Genomic DNA, 24,942 nt, shown 5'->3' with positions numbered 1-24,942 from the left:
TAAACATGAGAGAGAAACCAAGGTGTTGTGCTGACAGCTCATAGGCACAATACATCCAATAGATCCTAGTGCAAGAGGCGAGGGATTTCTTAGTAAAATAGGTCTGGCTAAGGATACGTCTTTGCTGGGAGAAGGCTAATACCTGACAGTGTTGGTTGTCACAAAGAATAAAATGTTTACAAAGAAAGGTGGTAGCTAGTTTAAAGTAGACTTGGGCACCCACTAAATATTTTGGGATAAAGGACATATTTCTCTGCTTAATAGAGCCTGTGGGTGTCTAGTTCCTTTAGCTCGGGTGGCTAAATTACTCTTCTGCTAATCTCTGGAAAGACATTTGCAGTTGACGCCAAGTCCACATTTTAAAGACACACACACTAAAAAACACTGGTAATCTCTGTTTTCCCCAGAGATTCAAACTGAAAACATAACATGATGCCCTGTTTTAGGGAAAACCAGTCTTGTTACTGTATACAGTGCCCCTCTTTTGTTTGCTTGAATTGTGCAAAATGGCCTCTGAGGTAACAGGTGGAGCAGAAGACTTGACTTCAGTTACAATTCAATGTGTTCCAGTGCATATTTTTCTATGATCTCATAGGACAGGTTAGCCATACAAGTTCCTCTGGATCCCCACACCCTGGTATTTATGTAGAAGTGCATCCAGAGCCAGCTACAGCTTTTTGTTTAGTACACTATGTACTGTGTGCAGGTGTGTGTGTAACAGGCTGTATGTTAGCTTTTTTGTAAATGTCAGAGCTGCCTTAAATGTGTGTACACATGGTGCGTCTGAGTTGCAAGTATGAATTTTTCAACAAACTTCTGCAACTAAGTCATCATTCATCCTTTTTAACAGAAGTAGTTGCCTATATCACCATCCACTTCAAAATATAGTGACAGATGTCTCTTCCCAAGGTGTCCACCTATGTAGTGATCTTCTTGCGAGGCAGATAAGCATTCGTAATCTGATTCATCACCACCAGTCCTGGAAATAGCGGGAGCAGCACAAAGGCATACCACACCAACCCTTTCACCGTGGCCTGGAACCAATCAGTGAACACTGCTGCGACCACAGTAACCGTCGCCAGGAGATACACCACCAACCCACAGGTGGCATGGTAGAGCTTCAGCCTGGGTGGAGACGCTACCCTAAGTTTAGGTAAGAGAAGGCAGATGCCACAGGCGGCTTGGAGCAAGGTGGCCGCCAGTGTCCCCACCCCCAGAAGGCTATGCCAGGTGGCCAGATGGGGGCGCTCTGAGACGTTCTTGCTGGCGATCATGAAGCCCACGCCCGTGGTGGCTGCCACCAGGACCAGGGCTTGGAGAAACCAGTGCAGGCGGACTTTGCCCTTGCGTGACTTGAAACAGAAGGTGTTTCCTTCGGCTGAGAAGAGGAGGATGCCCTCGGTCATGCACAGGCAGTACTTGTGGGAGGAGAGGAGAGAGGTTAGCACACTCAAACATACAAGGTGTGTAGCTGTGTGTAAGGATACTGTAATCCTGAATACTATATACCCAGACAAAGAGGCCAGGAGCCTTGTTGTTTATTTGGGTTGCAAGTGTGTCCGTTTTGTGGGGGAAGCAAGTGACCGATAGACAAAGGTGCATGGAAGACATGGATCATTTTAACATGCAGAATCAGAAAACAAAACTTTATATTCACTGCTGCTATATAGTGTTACCCCTTTCAAATATATCAGCCCCTATGTATGCACCCAAAATATTCTGGGTCACGTGTAATGGAATATCTGAGGATGACATAATTAGCCATGGGCAATGGGTGAACCTGCCTTTATTCCTTCTGTTCCTATCTATTATTCACAAAGGAGAGAAACAAAGGAGCGGAAAGAAAGATAAAAGGGAGGAGATGGGACAGAGAAAGGGAGGGTGGTGTAGAGAGAAAGGGAAGCTAGAGAGGATAAGACTGATACATAATTTATGTCATAGGTCTAGGATACCTGGGCCAGAATCTACACTCCTAGAAGAAGCATCGATCTTATTTCATTTCGGTCAACATCTGAACAACTCGTGGATAACAGTGTATACTCACAGCGATGGACATGCACACTGGATGCCATGAGAAGAGACCTGCAATACAAATGCAATGAACTATGGTTTTGTACTCAGTAAGGGGATGTATACCAATTAATAAGTGTTCTCAATGCCAGTTGTGGCTGCGATGACATCCAACATTTCTAACCCTATGCAGCTTTTGACCTAACACCAAACACAACTGAATACAATGCGTATTCAAAAATTCATCAGATGTTGGTACTGAGAGCGAGTGCAATTACAGTTTGAGTCTCTGTCAAGGTCTGCACTGCGATAAAGCGGGCGGGATGTTGACCATGGTCGTTAAACATGCTTATGCTACAAAGACCAGTAGCACATACGTAAAATAAAACTCACTTGTTCCAGGACGGGACAGTAGCGAAATCAGAATGGTCAGACCCAAGGCAATGACATGCGCAGCGATGACCGAGACTCTTCGCATCCACACGTAAAGCCAGAACTCGCTCATGACCAGCCCCTCGCCAACCGGGCTGTACTCGATATCGACCGGCATCGCCTCTGTTGTTCAGGCTACCTCAAGTGTATCCTTGCAGGCTTTGCGATGGTTGAGCCGAAAGCGTTGATAGTATTGCAGTGTTGCAGATACAGATCCATCATTTTTAAAAGTGCATTTGTTAAATGTATTTAAATGCAGTCTATGGTAATATTAACATCAAACATAATTCGGTGGGAAATTTGTCAAAACGAAATATTAGATGGGACACCGTAATCATATACGATTCAAAACGATTATATCGGATGGTGGATAGTATATTCACTGGATTAGTCGGCAATGAAAATCCTTCACGGTTCCGAGATTAGGCTATCCGACGACAGCAAGTGTTCTGCTCCTGACCTGCACAGAGCCTAAATAGAACGCGTAGACTGAATTAGATATATACACAAATCTCGGGCTATACCGCAGAGAACGAAACCAGCAAACTCTGGTTGTCTTCATTCATCCTGTGTACGAAATCTGATATTGTTTCAAGATCAGGTGGGCCGTTGACTTTACTTCCGGGATTGTAAAAGGAGTCTTCAGAGGCGCGTTTAGAAAATGGCAACGTCACTGACTCCCGTCAGATTAGGCAGACATCTATTAACGATTTTAGTCGCATCATATACGATTGTTCACGCGGAAAGCGACTTCACCCAGCACACGCCCTACCGCCGATTGACGTAGCCTACTTTAAGGACATTCTTGCCATTTATCTTAGGTGTCATTTCGGGTATCACTTATGTTGGCAGTACTTTATATTTATTTTATTCTACATACCTGTCCCCTTAGTATTAGTTCATTAGACTTTGCACATTTTGTATAGTAGGCCTATAGTTAGACTTGCTTAAATTTACACCACTTATTTAAGATTTACTCCTATATGTTGAATGTATGCACCCTCCTGCCAAAGTAAATTCATTGTCTGTGCAAAACTTCATGGCGTTTAAAACCATTTCTGATTCTGAACAATTGTGAGTTGTGTAGCGTAGCCTACATAAAGTAATCTAGAATTCTTTGATTTGGCACGAACAAAGTCATTCAATAAGCACAACTCCCTGTTGCAGCTATGCAACAGGTCAACCGTGGTTACCATTTACTTAGGCTATACTACTATAGCATGATTCACACTACAAGATAATACACCACAATATATGGAATTCAGGACAAAAAAAAGGTATCCACATTTTATGTATATATTACTTAAATGTAACTAGAGGGTACAATTTCTGGGGAAATTGTAGGGTGTGCTTGCTTGCGTCGGTTGCACAGGGGTCCGTTTTTGAATGACATTTTTACAACTGATTTCTGTATATTTTATATGAAAATGCATAGTTATTATTTCTAAAGATTAAATAGATTTAAAAGAAAAAAAATTGCTGCTCATTTACAACTGAAAATACGAGTGAAGTGTAGAATGAAATAGATGTCTTCTCATTTCCCCTGCAAGAGGCAGCCTCATCGTTGAATCAAAACGAATACATTTGGCAGACCGGTGTACAAATTGACCTAATCTCTATGATTTAAACGTCCTTTTAAGTTTTTCCCTTCTCGTGATATTTTCATGCATTTAGCCTACTCATTGCATTCATTCATTAATAAAGAACCCCCTTTGAAGATTATTCTACGACGTTACCCGGCAGTAGAAGATGGAATCGCGATTCAAACAGTACCATCTGCTAACTGAAAATATGCCCCCCAAAACGTAAATAAGCTTGACATTTATTTAGTGGAAAATCGCTCATTCATAAAAAGTTCACTGGTAGCGACCATTGTCAGTAACAACGCAAAATGCGATATAGCCCTGTGTGGAGAAGCTGCCCCGGTAAATTGTACTACTACGGTACAGTACTAGACTACTGCTGTGTTCGTCTTGGTAGCGATTGCGTTGGTTGAATTGGATTTAACGTTCCGTTGTATGGTTTAGGCTGAAATTAATTATTTTCATGAACAGATTGACAACGTTTAGGCTGTGGCAATGAAGTTAAGGTTAGTAGTTACATAGACTTTTGATTTAAGTAAGGGGAGTGCCGAACATGTTCTGTCGCCGTTTGACTTCCTAAACAGCTGTGTACTGTAGATGTTTTTGTAGTGCGTCTCGCGTAAGCTACTACTGTACAGCGTTGCAGTTAGCTACACTGGTTTGAAACCACAGGTAATGGTAATTTCACCAACAAATCGTTTACTAATGTCAGAATAAATCCTACAACGAAAATGTATATGTGAGGAATGTGTATTTTAACGATTGAAAACAGATACATCATAGACCACTGTAGTATGTGTTGCCCGGGCAACACAGGCTATAATGTCATGATGCTAATACTTCAGTGAAATAGTAGACTACTGTTTCCGAAAGTAGTAGTAGACTACTGTTTCACCCTAAACCATGCAACGGAACGTAAATCCCAATAGAAGCAACTCAATCGCTACCAAGACGAAACTTTTGACACCTAGGTTGTCTAGGTAGGCCAAATATTGACTGAGTTTTAGGGGGGCAAAAAGAAATAAAAATAATAATAATAATAATATATATGTGAGAGAACAAAGGTTGTGCTCTCGCCGAAGGCTTGAGCACACCCAATTAATATTTCTTGAGATGACATCCCCTCCCACATTTGAGACAAGTATTATGACAAGTAGTCTGATATCTGCAAGTTTCTGTATAGCCTATATGCCTGTTACAATAGGAAAAAAAGTGATCTTCAAGTGTAAAGGATACTTTTAATCCGTTTTTTTTTTTTTTTTTAAACAAACATTCATTTAGCAGCATAACCAGAAGGTCTTGAGGTATTTCTAAATGCATACACAAAAATTCACTTGTCCACTTTCTCGCCCCACTCACTCACACATACCATTGCAAAGTCAGTGACACACATACCAACATCTGATTCAGACACTGAACTCCATATTCTGGAACGCATACTGTATTGATTGTGCGCATATGCGCGCACACATCCACAAGACGCATACACTCACATATAGGCTTCAACAGACATCTGAAGGCATACATACACAATGTTGTTCTGAGAACCATGACACCAAACACACACTCACACATTCTCTCCAGTCCTGTTGCCACAGTCAGAGGCAAGGTGTGGGACTATGCAGAGCTGGCTCCCTTAGTGGCTTGTAAGGCAGGCACACTTAATGGTGCAATTTTGGCTGTTGGGAAGAGGAGAGATGGAAGTCAGCAAGAAGCTCTTCTATAGTGTGAACAATGGAAAGGACCAAAAATTAAAACTGAATGTTCCTTAAATTCTACACTTAAACGTTCCTTTTGTTTGTTGTGTGAATAGGCAGAAGAAAAAACGTGGTCAAGACAGACAAAACTGCCCTATTCTTTTCAATGAAAGCCAACTATTGAGGCAGAATCTATGCAAAGACTCGTACATCATAGATCTTATTGTCTCTAGTCTCAACTACTTCCAGGACAAATAATGCTTTAAGAAAAACTGAGGTATGCTGAACTATGCTTTGGTGGCCTCCTACCCCTTCAGACCCACCTTCTGTGTACCCAGTTTCTTCTCCACCCCTCCGGGCAGCACCCCCCCTTTACTATCTTTCCAGGGGTAGAAGTTGGAGCGTGGAGAGGTGGAAGAGGAGGAGGGTGGGCGGTGCGAGGGCTTGGCAGGGGGCGAGGGCTCACCGTTGTTGCCCCCCTTGCGTTTTTTGACCAGTCCCCTGTGCTCGTAGCCACCGCCTCCCCCCCGCACGTGCAGTCCTGAGTCCCCTCCTCCCGGCCCTGTTCGGCTGTGGGAGTTAGTCGGGGTGGCCTCAGGAGGCGAGGAGTGAGTCGACGAGGCAGAGGAGTGTGTCCTTTTGAAGGCCCAAGCCGCCGCAGACGGTGAGTGAGATTCCGAGGGGGAGGGCTGGGGGCGGAGCTTTCCCCCGGGGGAGAGCGTGCCGTTGGTCTGGCCGTGAGGAATGGTGGAGGGGGCGGCGGCCTTGGGGGTCACCGAGGACGACGAAGAAAGGGGCCTGCCTCGGTCTTGAGGGATGATGCAGTTCCTGTCGGGTCCCGAGTGCTCGTCTTCCTGCGATGACGCCTTGCGCTTGCGGAGCGCGGCGGCTGCAGCGGCGGCGGCCTCCTCTCGGAGGCGGAGCATCTGTTTGCTGGGGCGTCCCACCGGGTTCTTGGGCCTTCCAGGACCTGTCTGACGCACAGCTGGTGTCACGGGGGCCACAAGCTGGCCACTAGAACTACCAGAGTTTTCTGATTGACTAAGGGTAGTGGTGGAGAAATGACCACGTGGTTCCCTCACTGGTCCGAGAGAGATGGAAGTCCTAAGGGACGAACTCATGTGACTTCCTGTCCTGACTTTAGAATGCAGAGAAGACAAACAGGAAGAGGAGGGAGAAGAGGAGGGAAGGGTCTTGGTCGAGGGGCTGTGGGACTGGAGGTCTGTGGCTTGAGGTATTTTCCTAACAGGGACAAAATAAAAGATCTCAATTAAAGAGGAATACACGTTTTTTCTGCTAGATTACATTGTAATCAACTTCCTTAGGAGACACTTCCTTATCAGACAATTTTTGTTGTTGTTGACCAATAGTAGTCTTACTTCCAGAGATGGCCACTGAGGTGTTGCTCCACCATGTTGTTGAGCGCTGACCGCAGGTGGTGCAGTCTCCGGTCGAAGGTGTACACGCCATGGCCCAGTGCATGACTGCCAAAAGAGCAACGCTGGAGAGAGGAAAATGCAGGTTGTAACAAGTAGTTTATACCACACATAGGGATGGGCCAATGGGGTTCCCTGACACAATAAAGACCCGTTTGTAATATGAGCACTCCGGTATTATAACTGTGGCATTTTAAACTACATTTCTTAAATGTGTTATCCATGCCTCCTCCCCATTGACCTTTCTACTGTGAGGAGTGAGGTTATTAAAAGTAAAGCACACGACTTAAGAATCAATGTAGAGATAGCCTAGCCTGGCTCTTCCCTCCTACGTACTCCCACTCAATTTGGATTTTGCTTCTGTACTAGGTCTGGGATTTCAGTGCATCAGTCGGTTTTCAGAAAAAACATTTTTGTAGGTCCAATCAGCGAACAGAGGGAGTGGCTGAGAACGATGACGTTGATGTTGTTTACTAGTTTGAGTTGTAGTTCAGTAATGGCGGCGGAGAAAGATGCGAGCGAAGCTATTCTGTGGTTGTGGCAATGCTGCCGAATATCCATAAGTTAAAGCCGGAGCAAGAACAATCCTTGCCGAGTTTTGTTGGTGGTCATGATGTTGTGGCCCTCCTCCCCACGGGGTTCGGGAAAAGTTTGATTTTCCAGCTATGGCAGCTAGCTCCGTGGTGAAGGAGTTGGCTAAGGTGAATGCTAGCGATTGGTTATGGCAGATCAGAGTGGCTCTGGGCAGATCCAATAGTTTTAAACTTCAACAGAGTACCCGCCTTCAAGGAAGTCAACGCTTGTCAATGGAGCGATCCCAGACCCTCTGTACAAATGAAATGTACGAGGGTCTGGTTAGGACCAGGCTAGAGATCTAGTTCTACAAGGATTTTTCAATGATATTGCACAAGTGTCGCCTTACCGCCAGTGGTTTGGGGTGCGTGGCAGAAGACGGATACTCGGCAAGCTCGTCGGAACCGTCTGCGTCACTCTCGTCACTGGAAATGCGTCCGTAGGTGAGGGGCGACAGGGCACGGACACCGCTCTCTTCCTGCCTAGGCTTGTCTTCCTCCAGGGCGCTCTCTGAAGATGTCCTGGATCGACTAACACACACACACACACATTTTCAATGTAGTGTTCATCACTGTTCCTGAAAATGGGTCCTGGTTATTAGGAATTCTATCTTATGGGATGGATCACCCTAAACTATGCATTATGAGTTCACCTACCTGAAGGCAGGGCAGTTGGTAAGGGGTCTCCTGCAGTGTGGGGCTCCTGCATAGTCCCTGTCCCTGGGTGTCTCCGGGCTGGGAGAGCGCCCCCTGCCCCCCCCCTCCGAGACAGGACCGCCCCTCTCACGGATCCTGGCCCCCGTCTTCAGCTCAGCGACCAGCTGGTTAAAGTTCTTACTCCGGCCAACCACCTTCCTACGCTGGTGGATGGAGTGAATCTGTGGAGGGCAGATGAGACAGGAAGAAAGGGTGAGCAGAAGCTCAATAATCTTAGAACACTGGATATGGCAACATTCTAAAGAGAGTTAACCAAACTAAAACCTTCCAATTCCACAAAATGGAAGATGGAACACTAATAGCTTATTAGTGCTCATAAAAATCAAGTCAATTACCGAATGGAAGTACATCAAGTTTAACAGTGGGAGTAATACTGTCCACTAAACTCCTCGTCACATCTGATGCACAGATGGGTCTCAACACAACGTGGGATTTCATTAGCATGTTAATAGTGCCACTACAGACACACATAAGCCAAGCAAAATCTGATCTGCTCTACAGAAGCCTACATAGCAGCTAAAGGCTAGACAAGCAACAATTAAAATTGCATTATTTGTACCAAGGCTGGAAGCATAAGAAGTTGTTGCCTACACGTTTAATGTAGCTTTTAATGAACTTTTCAGCACATGGAGGGAATTGGCCCACTTTGTACCTTTTGTTTGTACAAACATAGTACCCACAGCCAACTACAATGAGACGTGAAGTAAGAAAATGAACAAGAACACTTTGTACAACTCTAGGCATCAATACACACGCGTGAGGGATGATCTTTTCTTCTTGTACTTCCTTTCCTCCTACCATTTCCTGTGGTTCAGAGTCCATCCTGTCTGTCCACAGCTGTACGTCGTCTTTCACTTTCAGACGTACACACGTTCCTGCCGCTCTACTACTCTACAGATGCTCAACGACTTGTCACCCTAACATATGAATCAACACAGTGTTTAGTCATGTTACCATGGTAAGAAAAAGGACTGGAGTGTAGCTAGTCAAATGCAGGAGTTTAGGACAAAGAAAGTATTAAAAATTGGGGATGTGACTCAGGTGCAGGTCAAGCAAAAAGCAAGCACTCCACAATTGTCACCCCTTTCATCAAAAGTGCCTTTGTGTTGTGGATTAAAAAATACTTGAATTAGCAGTGTTTTCTAAAGGGATAGTCTGACATTTTATCATCACTTGCAGCCTTGGGTCTGGGACCAGTGGCCCTGCTACAGTTCTGTTAGCTTTGTTTAGTAACAGGAGGAGGGTAAGGAGGAAAGCCTGATGGCCAGATGAGAGGAGCTTACATTGCAGGTCAGCAGACGTGTGCAGACTTTCTTCCTCTCGGGGTCCAGGACTCCACAGTGCTTGTCTAGGTCACATTCTCTCCCTGAGGGAGGGAGTGTGTGTGTGTGTGGGGGGGGGGGGGGACAACAACCAGGGAGAGTCAGGACTGATTTGGGTGTCTCAGAAATGACATGTCACAAGTCAAGTCGTTTTATCTTATTGCAACATCTCTGTCTGGGTCAAATAAGGGCATGGTTAGCACCAGAGAGGTTAGCAACTGAGACATGAGTCCTTAATTCCTGTTCCTGTAAAACAGGAATTACCAGGGAAAGTAACAGGAAGTAACTGTTTGAACTCACACCACTATTCATCCACATGTAATGTGGGCTCAAATTCTATGGCCATTTGTACTCACTGGAGGCCACTTTGTTGTAGGGTCTGGGGACTCGGTGATGCCCTTGAAGGGAAGGGGCCGAGGTGGACTCCTTTCTTTGGGAGGGGACCCTGTCGCTGGGAGAGGGTCGTCCAGGCGGAGTGCCCCCGTGTGGCCAGGGAGGGTCTCTGAGGGAGGGGGGCGGGGTGCTTAGCGGGGGCTCAAGAGGCGGGGGCTGCTTGAAGATGGGGGACTCCGATTGGCTGCCGTGGGAGGACTTGTCCAGAGGGGAGTGGCTAAGAAGGGCAAAAAAGAAGAGGTTGAAATACCTGGCAAATCTAGGACGGTCACATGAAACTTTCAACCTTGCGATACCCCCCTTCCTCCTTCGCAGTACTTTACTGTACATACTCCTCATCACTTCTTCTCTCTATTGTCTCCCTCCACCACATCCCTCTATTCAATCCCTACAATCCGTTTGTCATTTCACCCATCTTACCGAACTCCCTCCTTGCCAGTCTTGGAGTGTCTGTATTGAGGGGGGGTGGACGGGGAGGGCGGAGCTGCCCGAGGCGGCCCCGACCCCTGGTTCCGCCCGTCCCAGGAAGAGGAGGAGGCCGAGTTGGTGTGGGCGGACGACGGGGAGTGGCCATGGCGGGGCCGCTGCTGTTGGGCTGGCGGCGGGGAGCGGAGGCGAGCGTAGAGCTTGCCCAGGTGTCCGTGTCGCCTCTCACAGTGCTTCTCAAAGGCCTGGGGCTTGACCACCTGGCCACAGTGGCTGCACATCACCAGGTAGAAATCGTCCTGACCCGGATAGTGGCCAAAAATGGACATGTCTGATAGGACGAGAGGTATGATGAAATGAGTTAAGTGAAGAGGAGGATGAATGGGCTATGGGAGGAGGATATACAGTATAACAGACTTGAGGCACACATGCTGTAGGTTAGGGCAGGTGTACAGGTTTGTTGTGCAGGTTAGTGTAGGAGTATTCAAGCACACATGCACAACAATGCTGTGCAGACAATGAGTACATCCCTTTAAATAATTAGCCTGTCCAATCTGACAAACACAAATGCACACACCAGGTAGCGTCTGTCTGACAGATGCTGCTGCAGACTGCCAGCCTGGTTGCCAGAGGGCACCTAGGCACAACAGTCTCCAGGCTTAAACACGCCCCCCCCCACACACACACACACACACACATTCCCTTCCCCTGTGCACACCCTTCCTCAGCCCTGTCTAAGAGCTCCGCATTTGCCACTCTCGCCTGGGAAAGCTAACGAGAGGAGTCTGAGCTAGGGTTACTCTTAATTATAGTCAATCAATCCATCTCTCACACACAAACACACAGAGACACTGTTGTGGCAAGCATATGCACATGTATATGTACCAAAGTCAGGTTTGTAGAGAACTGAAAGAAAAAAACTGTACAACATATCAGATTGATTTTATATTACAAATAATAGAACGTGTGGCCTCAGCAGTCTACCATAACTTACCCTCCTTCCGGAGTGACATGGCCTCGGCAGCTTTCTTTCCATTCTTGTTGCAGTCTTCCACTTCGTGCCCTAGAACACACATACACACAAAACGCCTATTGGACAAAACAATAACCAGACTAAAATCCAAGTCCTTTGTCTCATTTGTCTTCAGTGGATACGCATCTCCTTTCTATTAGGGGTGCTGATGTGACACACCTGCTCCTTGAGGAGGAGGTCAGGATAACAAGGGAAGGAAGCTACATGTGGATGGAAGGCCCAAGTTCCATCCACATGTATGTTTCTACATCACTTTCGATAATGAGAACTTGATACAGCCTTAAAGACAGGCTAATGAGTCATGGCTTAACAATAGCTCTGGGGCACATTATAACTGGTTAAAGGAGGACCACATAGGCAACTTGTTTAAGAAAATGTGTCTGTCCCTCGTGATCCTGGACATAAAGTGCGCCTGTACAGGCTGCATCTGTATCCTATGAGGGTTATAGAGAGTTTATATTAAAAGTTAAGTGAAGAGTGCCACTTGGATAGACGCCAGACAATGAGTGCGTGCACACACTTGGAGCGTGATGGGGAAACAGTGTCGTTTTAAAATACAAAGATATGAGTATTTGTTCTTTTAATTCGATGTTTTGTAAGCATATATTGTATTCGTAGACGACGCAAGCATTAGCATACCTAATACACCTCACACACCCCGAATTGAGATCAAAAGCTAGGCTAGCATTTACATGATGGTAACAGCATCAGACTCCTCCTCCGTCGCCGGTGTCTGTATCCTGCTGTTAGCATTACTAGCTAGCTTGCTAGCTCTCCATGGCAAGAAGTTGCTCGACCAACCATCCCCATGTATAAGCCGCCTTCCGCTTTCGGGCCACAAACTGTTTAGCTAAATACATTGCTATATAAGCATAACTAGATGATGCCATTACATTTCTTACATACATTTCATTAGGAGACAATATAGGCCGTAAAAACAATTTTATTACTTATTTTTGTAAAGACACCGTATGCGCTAGGACCTGGGAGAGTGAGCAACATGTTATCCACCCAGCGCTAGGACCCAGCAGGGTCTTTGTTTGGGTAACATGGTTAGCGCTGCCATCCGTTTCCACGAAAATAAACCTCTACCTTTCGGTTAATTTGCGCGATCTCGCGCAATATCGATGACATAATACTCCCTTACCTTCCGATGCGGTCACACCGGCTCTTTCGGCCCAGGCACTCCAGCTTTGCCCCACGAAATCATCGAGACTAGGCACCCGCCGTTCCAGAGCAGCCATTACTTTTACTGCGCGTTCACGTACCGCCATCATCACTGCGCGGCAAGTGACTTACGTCATATCTCGCGCTCCCGACAGGATGGGAACGGAAAGGAAGTACCTGCGTGCGCGTTCAAGGAGCACCCACAAGCGCAGCGTGAGGAAGGGGAAATGCTGATTTGCATAAGTGCAAGACAGAACAGGACACATTATATTTCGTTATTTTGTAGAATACATTTTTTGTTAAATATCTGGAATTTTGTATTGATTGTGTTTTAAAGATAACCCGAATCTTGTTTTCATGTGAGCAGTAGAAAAAAGTTGAGACAGCTTGTACTTTTTGTTCAGCTGATAAAGACAACCCTCCCCATACTGTACTTTACCACTTCCGGCTTTAGTAAGTCAGTTATTTCTGTGATGACCTGATACTCACTACTTATGATACATAACATGTTCCAACAAGGCTAATTGTGACCATACATTAAGGACCTTTCTGATATTTTTTTTGTTTCTGTATGAATCTGTATGGTATCACAGGCTGGATAGGGACCTATTAGGACATTATTATCTATTTTATTCCAGCCCAACAATGATTGATCTGAACAAGAGGATTGTTTAATAGGTTACAAATGCAATAGAGAAGCCATGTTGTCACAGTAGAATCATGGATATACTACAAGGAAATTTAGTCAACTGCACCACCTGCTGGACAAAACTGTCCAGATGTATATTAGTTGACTGGCTTATATACTTGAGTTGACTGGTACTGAACCTTCCAGAGGTCAGAAAATAAACTTCCATTTCAACTACAGTACAACAGTATAGTAAGAAGACCAGTGCACTCTTATTTTTTAATGCTTGTCAGATGTAAAGACACGCACTTATCATTTCTATTTTCAGAAACAAGGCACAACATACAAAAGAAACAGTCAAATGCCAGAGATACAGTTTGAAAACACAAAACAAATATAAGTCTACCCTAAATAATGAAATTATTGTTTAAAAAATCAATGTGGCACAATTAGTCTAACTCAAAAGACTGTGATTTAAGCTTGCTCTTTGTAAATCACTACATACTAAGATTATACAGAACAGTTGCAGTTTCCCTCAACATTAGAACCATCTTACATATTATAAGACTTAGTTAACTGACACACTTAGTGCAAAGAAAAATGCTCAAACAAGTTCCGTTATTTTCCCTACAGTGAGGCTGACGTAGATCACATGAACTACAAAGAAAAATGACATGCATGGCCAATGATTTGATTAAATTAAATAGCAGTACAAATGAAGAAATACAGCAGGATTAATTTATTTGGCACTAATACTTTGCTAAATGTTTTTGCTGCTCACTTTATTAAACCTAAATTCACGACGACTCCTGCAGCTTGCCCAGTGGTATGACAATACAACAGCAAAAAGGAAATCACAACCACAATGTCCAACAAATTACTCAGAGAAGCCACACAAACATGTTTACTTTAGGGAAACGCATTAAAGACCAAAATGTAAAATACCAAAACAACAAAAAACAACTGCATAAATAACAACATCTAAATTGCTATTCAAACAAATATTTCAAGAGGAAAAGTCACAAACAGAGGAAACTTACTGCTGTTGAAACTTAGTAACTGAACATGGTAAGCTCTGTTTTGGAAGCTAAGTTAAACATAGTGTACCAATGGATACTGACACCCATGAACATCTAAATTTGGCAGCGTCTAGCATTGTGTCTAGCTCAACTTAAATCAGTCAACATAAATTGTTGTATTTTAGGATGCCCAGCTGGGCTGAGCTACTGCTATTTTTGGTGGTAATTACCTAGGCACTCTGCATGTCAATACCAGTAAGAAATAAAATACAAGCTATATCTCGCATAATAAACATGTTTATGCATGAGCATGAGGCACCGTTGTGTGTTCAAGTAGCCACCACAGTTTAGGTTGGTGCTTTTCTCCACCCACTCATTAAGTCTTTTTCAAAACATATAGAAGTAGTATACAAGGGAAGTTAAGCTAAAATGCAAAACAAAAGTTATTCTTACTTTACTACTCAAATCCTGGTTCATAGTCATAGGTTTAATGTACAGCAGGTGTGTTAAAGTTGTATATGTCTGTCTCCTCTATCTTGCACATTGAGGGGTTTAGTGTACGACAGCAAGTTACTGAATTTCTTAACATCTACTTAGTAATAATACTAAAAAAAGTTAACAGAATTATTCATGTAGACCTGAATGCACCTGCTCACTGGGAGGCAAGCAATATTTTGAATATTATAGATGGACAGTTTCTTATCAAAGTATTCAGCTCAAGGCATGCTTACAGTATCTAACTACATTTCATGTAAGGTAAAGGCACTTTGTATTGGCATCATCATTTAAAAGGGTCTCAAAAAGGCACTTATTTTCACCTCGGAAGGGGTAGAACTGATTGGAGTAGGCCTGTAAATCAGATAAACTGATCAATGTGAAATAAAAGGAAATGTAACTTAAGATTGAACTTGAGCTGAACACCTGTAATGATGAGTGACCTGTGAGATTAGTGTAGTAAAAAAAAAGAAGCATTGTTTTCCTTGGTGATTTAGTTGTATTATCTAACGGCGTTACACAAGAACCAGTGTGGGACCCCAAGCATTGTTGTGATATTGTAGGTTTGGGTAGCAAGGGGGCCTTCAGGAGTGAATTAGGTTCCGGTGACTTTGCCCTCCTCCATAGTGGCAGGTGGGTTAGGATCCTTGTGGAAAGGAGTCTCCTTATATATAAACCAACAGTTTCCTCCCCAAAGGATCAGATTCAGGAACCCAAAAATCTAGTTATGGGAAGGGCAACACAGAAAGGCATTTATTACAAAACTAAATATAGATCACTGAGTAACTCAGTCAAATTCTGTTATTTTATGTGTAAATCAAACTAGCTGGAGGACAAATTGCAGCTTGATTAGAATGTCTGCTAAACAGTCTTAAGGGTAATTTGTTATCACTGTTTGCACTTTTTTCAACTGAAAGAAGAGTTTAGCATGGCTATGAGTGCTACCTCTTCCCTCTCAGATGTCTACTGCCTTGTAACATCTTTATTATTATACTAATTATGAAACCATTTAAAAACCACAATATAAATAGAAACTATAAAAAAACATTTTAATAACTATAATATAATTTTAATTAATATTTTAAACACTGTGCACCAGTGCATATGATGATGCATATGATGAGTGCAAATGACTAAATGACTAAATGAATGATACTGTGCTATAAAAACCTGTCCTCACCACTGAAGCATTGAGGCGTCCCATGGGTGGGAAGGCCCCGGGGATGCAGAGTGGGGTGCAGCTCTTTGCTAAGTTCTCAGGGTTGGTGGCCCATTTCACGTCGGTCAGGCCTTTCCCCCAGGCCGAGGACGACACCAGCCACAGGAAGGCAAAGGCTGCAGTCACAAACAGGTCCTGAGGGGCAGGAAAGAACGCAGTATGAAAACATTGTTTACTGGAGAATTCTATCTATAAAGTACAAATGTTACTTTACTGCACCAAATGTTTTTATTTAAATATTGAAGCACGAGAGTGGAGTAACTACATGCTACTCTGCAGTACAGATGTTGGATTAAGATTTTGACTGCCCAACCCTCTGATAGGGGCTACAACTGAACCAAAAATATTTCCAATGACAACGGCATATGATGGCGCACACATCTAGCCCTATACTACAGTGACCGTGAGCCTAGAGCTGATCTTGGTAGTAGTTGAACTAGAAGATTTGGTCATTTAAGCTTTAACTTTACTACAAATATAATACGACTACAGTTTGACGAGCAATATATAACATCAAACAGTGTTGTTTCAGACCATCACAGGCTAATCTGATAGTTTGAAAAAGTGAGGAAAACTGCTACATAGTAGATTCTGCTTTCTAGTTACCCGGAAATACCCCTCATGTTGTCACAATAATGTGTCTGAGGCTGCTGTTGCAGCTAGCATGTGGGTGGCCACAGTTGCCACAAACTCGAAACACACACAGGTACTCACTACGATGGGTCCACGGCTGGTCTCACGGTAGATATGTTGGTATCCCAGGTACAGCACCAGGGTTGCTGTGCAGTAGAGGAAGCCAAACACACCCACACACACGAAGAACTCTGCTGAGGAGGAATAGTCACCCATAAGGTAGGTTGTGTTGATACTGCCACCGATGCATGTTGGCACAAAGTACGGAGTGCTCGGCATCCTAAAAAAATAAGACGAAAGTGTGTTTACAGGGTGTCTGATTGTTTGGTTGAAATGAAGATCAAGCACGTTAATTTAAGCAGAGGACATTTTTGTTAGAAAAGAAAGACTTATTCCCAAGAAACTGTCCCCCTGAAGAGTTCTAGCAAGTTCTGAATAGTTTGTCAAGGAGTGTCACAGCGAGGTCTCCTTTCTAGACTATCTGAATGGAAATGTTCAACATAGAGGGAGAGAATACATTTAAGGAGTCGGATAGCCCATCATATATGGAAAAAAAATATATAAAGTTCTGCCCGGAAATGGATAACAAAATTAGCATTATCACCTTAAGAAAAAGTTGTCAACAACTCTTACATACCCTATACAGTACTCTGATGGAAAAAATGACATTAAACCACTGACAAGTGTAAGTGAACTCATGCATAAAAACATAAAAAAGGCGGCATTGATCAATTACCTGAAGGGGTAACCGAATGTAGCCGGTACATCCACCACGCTGGCAGAGGCATTACATTTACTAGTGATGTGGGAGGTCCCAGTGTAACCCCCTGTGGTGGCAAAGGCAAAGATGGTGAACACCTGTCCAGCGAGAAGAGAAGGGACCATAGCTTAGCGTTATTTTATATCTTATTATCTTAGTGACATTTTCACAATTGAGATCTCCTGGTTCAGGGCCTGCTAGCTTCACAAACTAGTATTCACATGTATATTCACATTCACCTGGTCACAGACTGTGAAAAACACAAATATTTTGGTAGCTCAAAGGAGCTTGAATGGGGTTTCAGTTGCAAGCATGAACTTTCTTTAAAGGGGTCAATGACTGTTTTTTGGGGGTATTTCACACTGTTCCTTAAGGTCTTCGAATGGGGTATGTAACATTGGTTGGGCTGAAAATGGCCCGGGTGCTGTTCTATGAGCCCTGATGCATCCTGTGAAATAGCCCTGGGAAAAAACAAGAGGTTTTCTCTTTTTGTGGTATGCTCATGAATATATAGATGAGCTGCGCGCTGATTGGTTGGTTTAGAATGAGTGAAGCTGCGGAGCAAAGACACAACACGGCCAACAGCACTCACTGAAACATCGAAGGTGGAGACTTGAAATAAAAACGTACAAATAAATCTATTGTGTCTACACAATACTGTTTTCAACAGATTGACTAGATATCATTTGAAATGATAACGTTAGTTGTTTCCACTTCTGTTGTCGAAGCAAACAAGATCAACTTAGGTGGGTAACGTTAGCACTACAGCTTAGCAAACAAACTATCGTGATTCAAGTCAGCTTCAGTTAGCTCTAGCTATCTTGCTGGAAAAATAGATCTGGACAAACATGCATCTTGAATTGTAGATTTACATGACAACACGGTTTTCGTTTATTTATTTGAATGAAACAGTCAGGAACATGATATAACGTTTGCCCCATTGACAAGAAACTAAATCATCACACATTCTACCGATGCTGGATACAGGCAGGATACGTTAGCATTGCTAACAACTGTTAGCGACAACATCATACTACAGCTTGCGGTTGTGATGAACATAAGGTCGGAACAGCACCTCTTTTCAGCAACAGCTTCATGGCAAATGCTGCTTTACATTGTCCCAGGTTTTCAAAACTGTCCTTGGTGAAATGGTTCGAGCAAATGTGTAATTGAGGGTCGAACTACACAGGGATCTTCTTATAGACAAACATCACAGCCCGTCGAGTGTTTGGTTCCTTAGGAAGACTCTGAAAGTGTCAGCATTCCCTGTACAGCCTGGAACACTGCATTTACGATGGTCCATTTTCAATATCCTTTAAAAACTTCCAAACGTTCTCCTTTGTAATTCCCGTGGAAGAACACAGAGCAGCGCGCAGCTAAACTAGTGGCTGAGATCCTGGGCCAGAGCACCAGAGGGCTGGTCTGTATGTAAATGTTGGGGCGTGACAAAGGTGATGCTACATTAGTGACGACACAAATTCAGCTTTTTCGAAACCGATCGTTTTACAGCTGCAGTTTCAATTTGTGAAATTTAGATAGGAAAGAGGTGTCAATAGTCTTTGAGGTTCACTGTATGTCCATTTTACCCACTGAACTGTCGTTATTCAACTATGACAAGGTAAAATCGGTTTTGCACCCCTTTAACCCTTGTGTTATCTTCGGGTCATTCTGACCCATCAGTCATTGTGACCCACCGTCGTATTGCGACAGATTTACTGCATACAAAGACAAAGTGAAGCATTTTCTTTTAACAGCTAGGCTGTCTCAGACCCCCCACATTGCAAAGGTTAAAAGAAAATTATTTTAATTTGTTTTTGTATTGGGTAAAATTGGGTAAACACAACGATGGTTCATTATGAACCTTTGGGTCATGTGACCCGAAGGCAGCACGAGGGTTAAGCATTCTGCACATGCTCAACTGAATGCAGCCCTAATCCATTTGTCTTAAAGGCAGGGTCGGTAACCTTTGCCAACCTAGCAATCTTGGCTTGAGTTCGAAAGGATTCAAACCAAAATATCCCACCCCCTTCCTTTAAAACCACTTCCCCAAAACACATGAATGTGCTGCCTGACGACTGCCGGGAGGTAGGTAGGTAGACAGATAAGTAGCCCATCCAAACATTGCATTCGGTCCGAATGCCTTCCAATCATTAAGTTCAGTCCAAACTAAATGATTGGTCTTGTTTATTACAGTCCTGCAATGCCAACAGATATCGGATATATTTCATTTTACTGTCAAACCTTTAGATGTATTGGTTGCTATCAGGATGTGAAGTTCTTTTCAGAATGACAAAAAGTGCATCTACCTTTATCTTTAACAGTGCATCAGTTTATAAAGCATGTAACTCTTGAAGATTGACATTTAGAAATATGTGGATCTCCGCAACTCCCCTTCTGCTTGCCTTTAACGTTATTTAAACCAAACAGTGATTTGTTGTTTTCCCAAGCTTGGGATGTGCAGCTGATCAATGTGGGCAGGTGTCCCTGATGCTGCACATATAGGAGGATTGTTCAGAGCAGTCAGACCACCTTGGTGACTCAGCAAGCTCAGGTTCAAGTACAACGCCTGACTGGAACCAGGGTTAAACAGGAAGAGGCCCCTCGGATGCTGTGGCTAACTTGTTAGCCTCTTTAGCGCTCTGTGTTGTGTTGCTGACAGGACAAGAGTAGCCACACACCACTTCATTCACTTTGAGCAGAGGAGAAAGACCCGCCCAATGATGTTCCTCAACTTCCCCCTCCAACATCCTTTTTCCACACAGGAAGCTCTCTCCCTCCTGGCCTGAGCTTAGAGTGCACACTGCTAATGCTAAAATGATGAACAGTGCAGCAGAGTGGCTACTGTTCCCTGTCCTACAGAGTAAACGCTGAAGGGCTGTCACTGATGCTAACAAGAAGAAGGTCAAAAAAAGTAAACTACTTTTGCATGATCCTTCCCTCTGGCCTTTTAATATGAGTGGCTGAACAACTTGTCAACTTAGTCGTCGTTGTATGATAACTCTTCTATACGATAACTTCTTTCAAGTTTGTGAATCAATGGTTTGGAAGAGAGGGTTAGTCAATCCTTCTCACACATTATTGAAGTAGTTTGCATACAGTTTATGCCTGCATATGATTGCCTGCTTCAAAAATATAATCTTGGACTGAACGACTTTGTTACTGTCTGAAATATGGCCAATTCCAAGTCTAAAATGTAGGCCTTAACAATCAATCGTTTAGTGTCTGGGTTAGTGTTAGAGTGGGAGCCTTGTGAGGAAACCCTTCCTCCAATTATAACAGTTGAAAGGGGCGTGTGGCGTGTCCGGACTTACTCTCCAGAATAATGCCCTTTGTTCCGCTTGTTCCGCCCACATAAGGTTAAGCTTGTCCCCACATGGTCATAATGCACATTTACATAGCAGTTAAATTGTCAAGTCCCATGGAGGAAGAGGTGGGCCAGAACTTCAATGCACACACAAACACTCACACTGCACAAGTATGTGAAAACACACACAAAAATACATGTCAGTGAAATAATAGGGCAGCAATCTATTTCATAACCATTCAATGCTCAATACTGTTTTTAAGTCCCCGGAAGACTACCGATTGTAGGTCAAATCCCTAGAACACTGGTTTACAGCTCACCCTGTTTGAACTCCATACAATATTTCACAACCCTCATACAAAATGCAGCGAGATGGGTGGCTTAACCCCTTGGATCAGTCGTCTACATGTGTGAGTGTGTTGAGTAACCCTGGCCCCTGGAAAGACACTTTGAGAATGTGGTTGCACAGCCATGCGCAGGATTCCCAGAACATTTCCTGGTAAATGCTGCACCCCCCACCCCGCCCCCCACCCCATTGCTGGAGAGGTATGTCGTTGACACAAACAAACAGGAGAGGGGTTTATGATTCACAAAATACACCGATGATGATTCTTAATGGTGCTATAAGGATGCATGGACTTTGAAATGTTGCCGATGTGCAAATGTTTTCTATGTTCACAGATACAGATGTACCTATGTTCAAATGAGAGAATTCTGGCACAGATGTTCAAATGAGAGAATTCTGGCACAGATGTCAATTGGAACCATGCTTTATGTTCCTTGTGCAACTACAGATTATTATTATTTTTATACAGAAATTAAAACCTTGAAATTAAAAAACCTGAACATAGATAGCAAATATCTGTAAATGTGCATTTGCGATAGTTAACTATATTCAAAGACCTTCACTTTGCAGACAAATTACATCTCCATTTGTCTAAAACCAAGCATAACTAAACAGCAAAAAGACAGTAAGTAGGCCTACATGTGTTGTGAGTTCAGTATGGCTAGATGTGAACTGCTTAGGGCTATAGTCACACAAACAGACTTCAGGAGGATTCAAACTCCAACCTGTAAGATAAGGCTATGTTAATTACCCAAAGCAGGGTGGACTGTTTTAACAGTTACAGTCCACACCTTGAGCATACAGACAGAGCTATCCAAGCCATGTCAGCCTAGCAAGTTACAGGCAAAACCCTAAATGCTGAAAGTCACATTTAGCTTATAGTTAAATGTGAAAAAAGTGGGGCATACAATCCAACTATCTGTGTTGAAGCTTCTTGCATTCTTCAATAAAGCAAGCAAGCAACATCCCACTATAAAAATTACAAAACATCTGACTTTGGCTAATTAGCAACACTACCAGGCCTAGTGTTAAGACCCTGTAATGTCCTGACAGTTGGGCATATTCACCATCTGTCTCATGGCAAATCCCACTGCAAATGTAAACAACTATGTTATGGTAGTAGTTGCAAAGGCATGCATGCTGTCGCTAAAATATACAATGGTATGATTTATGAACATCAGAAGTGGCCCACTTTGTTGTAATGCTGATCACAGGTATTGCTGCTACCAACTATGCACTCTCACTACAGAGACAACAATGCATAGAAGTCCCTTATTAGGAAATCAGTAGCCAAGATGAATGTATTCTATATCTCTAGTGCAGCCTCAATGTTCTTAGACACAATTTAACTACTGAAGGTCAAATGCCAAGGAGAGAATCCTAAATCATCCTCATATCACACAGATGTAATTCATAAATATGCAAAAGTTGTTATTAAAATAACAATGCACTGCTGAATTCCAACTGAGAAGTCACATTGACAACTACTAAAAAGGGTGCAGCCCAACTTGCTGGCAACATAAATAAATACAAATAAGTGTCGGCCTACGGTACCCTTACTTAGATTCACAGATGGAAACAGATGTGAGAAATAAAAGCAACTGAATGTTGCGCATTATGTCCAGCATTTTGTTTTTATAGACAGGCCTAACTACCAAACTATGAAATAAAAGAAATGGCTAACTTACCCACTCTAATACCCGAATAAACCCCAAAGGTTCTTTGAGCGGTCCCAGATCCAGACTGAATCCAGATAGCAGCCTCTGATGATTTTAAAAAAGACGGGGAGAAAATACCTGAATCATTGAAAGGTAGTTAGATCGCTAGAGAATAGTTACAGTAATAATGCTAGTAGTGGTAACTACAGTATTATCGTTTCTTCCAGAACAGCTGATTACCAGATACGTAGACTATATGGCTGGCTTATTAAAATTATGTAAACGTAACCCTTGTTGAATTACAACCATCAAAATGTGTAATGTTCCTGCTACTTATGCTACAGTAGCTTGCTAACGTTAGCTAAAGTTAGTTAGCACTTGCGTCTATCGTCTATCTTTAGCTCGTGTGTCCTACCTGAAAAACATCCATGGTGACTTTAAACAGCTAACAGTAACTTTACGTATTCATAAAATGTATAAACTATGTCAAGGGTAACTTATCCGTTACATTCGGCAAAATTTTGAATTAGTTATCTAAAAACTAGCATTGACGTAAAGTAGCAGGCTGACGTTGTAAACCCTGTTGCTGCTGTCAACTTTCTGAACTAGTCTAGTACACGTGACTGTAAACTTACTCTTAAGGAGACCACGCATATTTATTTGAAATCTGGGGCGTGGCCTTCACAAATTCACATTGACTGCAACACAGTCCAGTACGTTACATTGTATTTACTTTGTAGACGCTTTTATTCACATAGTGCATAGAAAGTAGCCTACAACAGAATATCAAGGATCAGAAGTGCATAGTTCTAAAGCATTTCAGTGGTTAGAGTCAAGGAAAAGTATGTATTTACTTGCCACATTGAAAAGTAACTAGGCAAAATCTCAGCTAGCAGGTGAAAATAACCAAAATAAAGAATAGGTATACTACATTGCAACTATAACATTTAAATTGCTTAACTGTAGCACAACTATAACATCTCGATTACAATAGCTAGCTGATTGATGTCTGGTGAACAAAAATAATAATACTACAGTGTAATGACAACATCCTAATACCTCAGCTATAGTCTTGCAACAACATCTCAATAGTTAGCATTTGTGTCTAGTACAGTTTAATTCCTAATACAGTGCAATGTCAACTACTCATGGGTGCAGTTTCTTGCCAGACAGTGTAATAACAGGATCTTGAAGTGTATGGAAAGGAAAAAGTTGCTGGTATCACAAGAAGCGATGAATTGTTAAGTGCTGCTTCCGGTGGCCTTAAGCCGAGCAAAACAGAAGTTTGAGTGTAAGAGAAGCTTGTAGAGAAGCGTCTTGAGACCACGGTGGAAGGTTTGTTAAATGGGAAGGTCATTCCACCTCTGTGTGTGAGTACGGGAAAGAATAGTGTGCTATTCACATGTTCCCAGGGTCCTATGTCCCAAATGTCCTATCTTTCCCAGCTCTAGCATATAATGGGAATTTGAAAAATATTGGGTTTTCTGTTGCCCAGTACTGCCATATGGCTCTCAATATAGTAAGATACACTAGGCCAATAGACCACTATATGCGATTTGGGATTTATCCACCCACCCCTATCATCGCATGAACTGCAGCTATCATGGTGGCAACTTGTTTGAATATTTAGCTCATCCAAACAACTTAACACGTGACACTGCTGGTCCTTCGGTCCTGGGCAATACACTGACTAATTTTCAACTTTATACAGCGCTAGGGCTGTCACGATAACTACTTTTTGTTGTGCGATATATTGCACCAAAATTAATTGCGATAAACGATATTATTGTAATTTTCAGACCGTTTTATGCCACTGATTACATAATGACAGGGCTGGGGTATCTGGTCTCTAAACACTTTGACTGCAGAGTCCAGTCAGCAGTTATGAAGTGTATGGCCATGCTCATATAAGGCGTCATATTTGAGCTTGACCACATATCTGTAGTGGCAGAGTAAAAGTAGATGTCCTTTATCTCCTTCAGAATGTCGTCTTTTACTTTATTGTACAAGGATGGAATGGCAGTTTGGGAGATGTACGTTTTCTTTGGCAGTTTGTACTGTTTGTCAAAGGTTTGCAGCATATTTGTAAATG

General features: G+C 43.0%; 3 protein-coding genes across 3 annotated transcripts; all 3 read right to left on the bottom strand.

Annotated features, from left to right (window-relative positions):
- Nucleotides 1-9: 9 nt before the first annotated feature.
- On the bottom strand, nt 10-3,082 carry LOC134013714 (probable transmembrane reductase CYB561D1). The gene is made up of 3 exons (XM_062453433.1): nt 2,404-3,082; nt 2,045-2,082; nt 10-1,418 (listed from the first exon to the last, which is right to left on the bottom strand). Exons 1-3 carry the CDS (start codon nt 2,558-2,560, stop codon nt 918-920), a joined length of 696 nt encoding a protein of 231 aa, XP_062309417.1. The 5' UTR covers nt 2,561-3,082; the 3' UTR covers nt 10-917.
- A 2,149-nt stretch (nt 3,083-5,231) lies between these two features.
- Nucleotides 5,232-12,967, bottom strand: atxn7l2a (ataxin 7-like 2a). Its single transcript, XM_062452490.1, has 10 exons — nt 12,769-12,967; nt 11,583-11,651; nt 10,583-10,919; nt 10,126-10,379; nt 9,731-9,813; nt 8,388-8,608; nt 8,081-8,261; nt 7,102-7,223; nt 6,046-6,964; nt 5,232-5,704 (listed from the first exon to the last, which is right to left on the bottom strand). Exons 1-10 carry the CDS (start codon nt 12,896-12,898, stop codon nt 5,687-5,689), a joined length of 2,334 nt encoding a protein of 777 aa, XP_062308474.1. The 5' UTR covers nt 12,899-12,967; the 3' UTR covers nt 5,232-5,686.
- A 714-nt stretch (nt 12,968-13,681) lies between these two features.
- On the bottom strand, nt 13,682-23,474 carry sypl2a (synaptophysin-like 2a). The gene is made up of 6 exons (XM_062452608.1): nt 23,266-23,474; nt 22,881-22,955; nt 17,519-17,640; nt 16,864-17,062; nt 16,111-16,284; nt 13,682-15,651 (listed from the first exon to the last, which is right to left on the bottom strand). The coding sequence occupies exons 1-6, from the start codon at nt 23,278-23,280 to the stop codon at nt 15,526-15,528; spliced, it is 711 nt and encodes a 236-aa protein (XP_062308592.1). The 5' UTR covers nt 23,281-23,474; the 3' UTR covers nt 13,682-15,525.
- Nucleotides 23,475-24,942: the final 1,468 nt, after the last annotated feature.

The sequence above is a fragment of the Osmerus eperlanus genome, chromosome 1 (assembly GCF_963692335.1).
Source record: "Osmerus eperlanus chromosome 1, fOsmEpe2.1, whole genome shotgun sequence".
Taxonomy (NCBI): Eukaryota; Metazoa; Chordata; class Actinopteri; order Osmeriformes; family Osmeridae; genus Osmerus; species Osmerus eperlanus.
The sequence above is the reverse complement of the archived record's forward strand: the minus strand, read 5'-3'. Positions and strand labels throughout refer to the sequence as shown.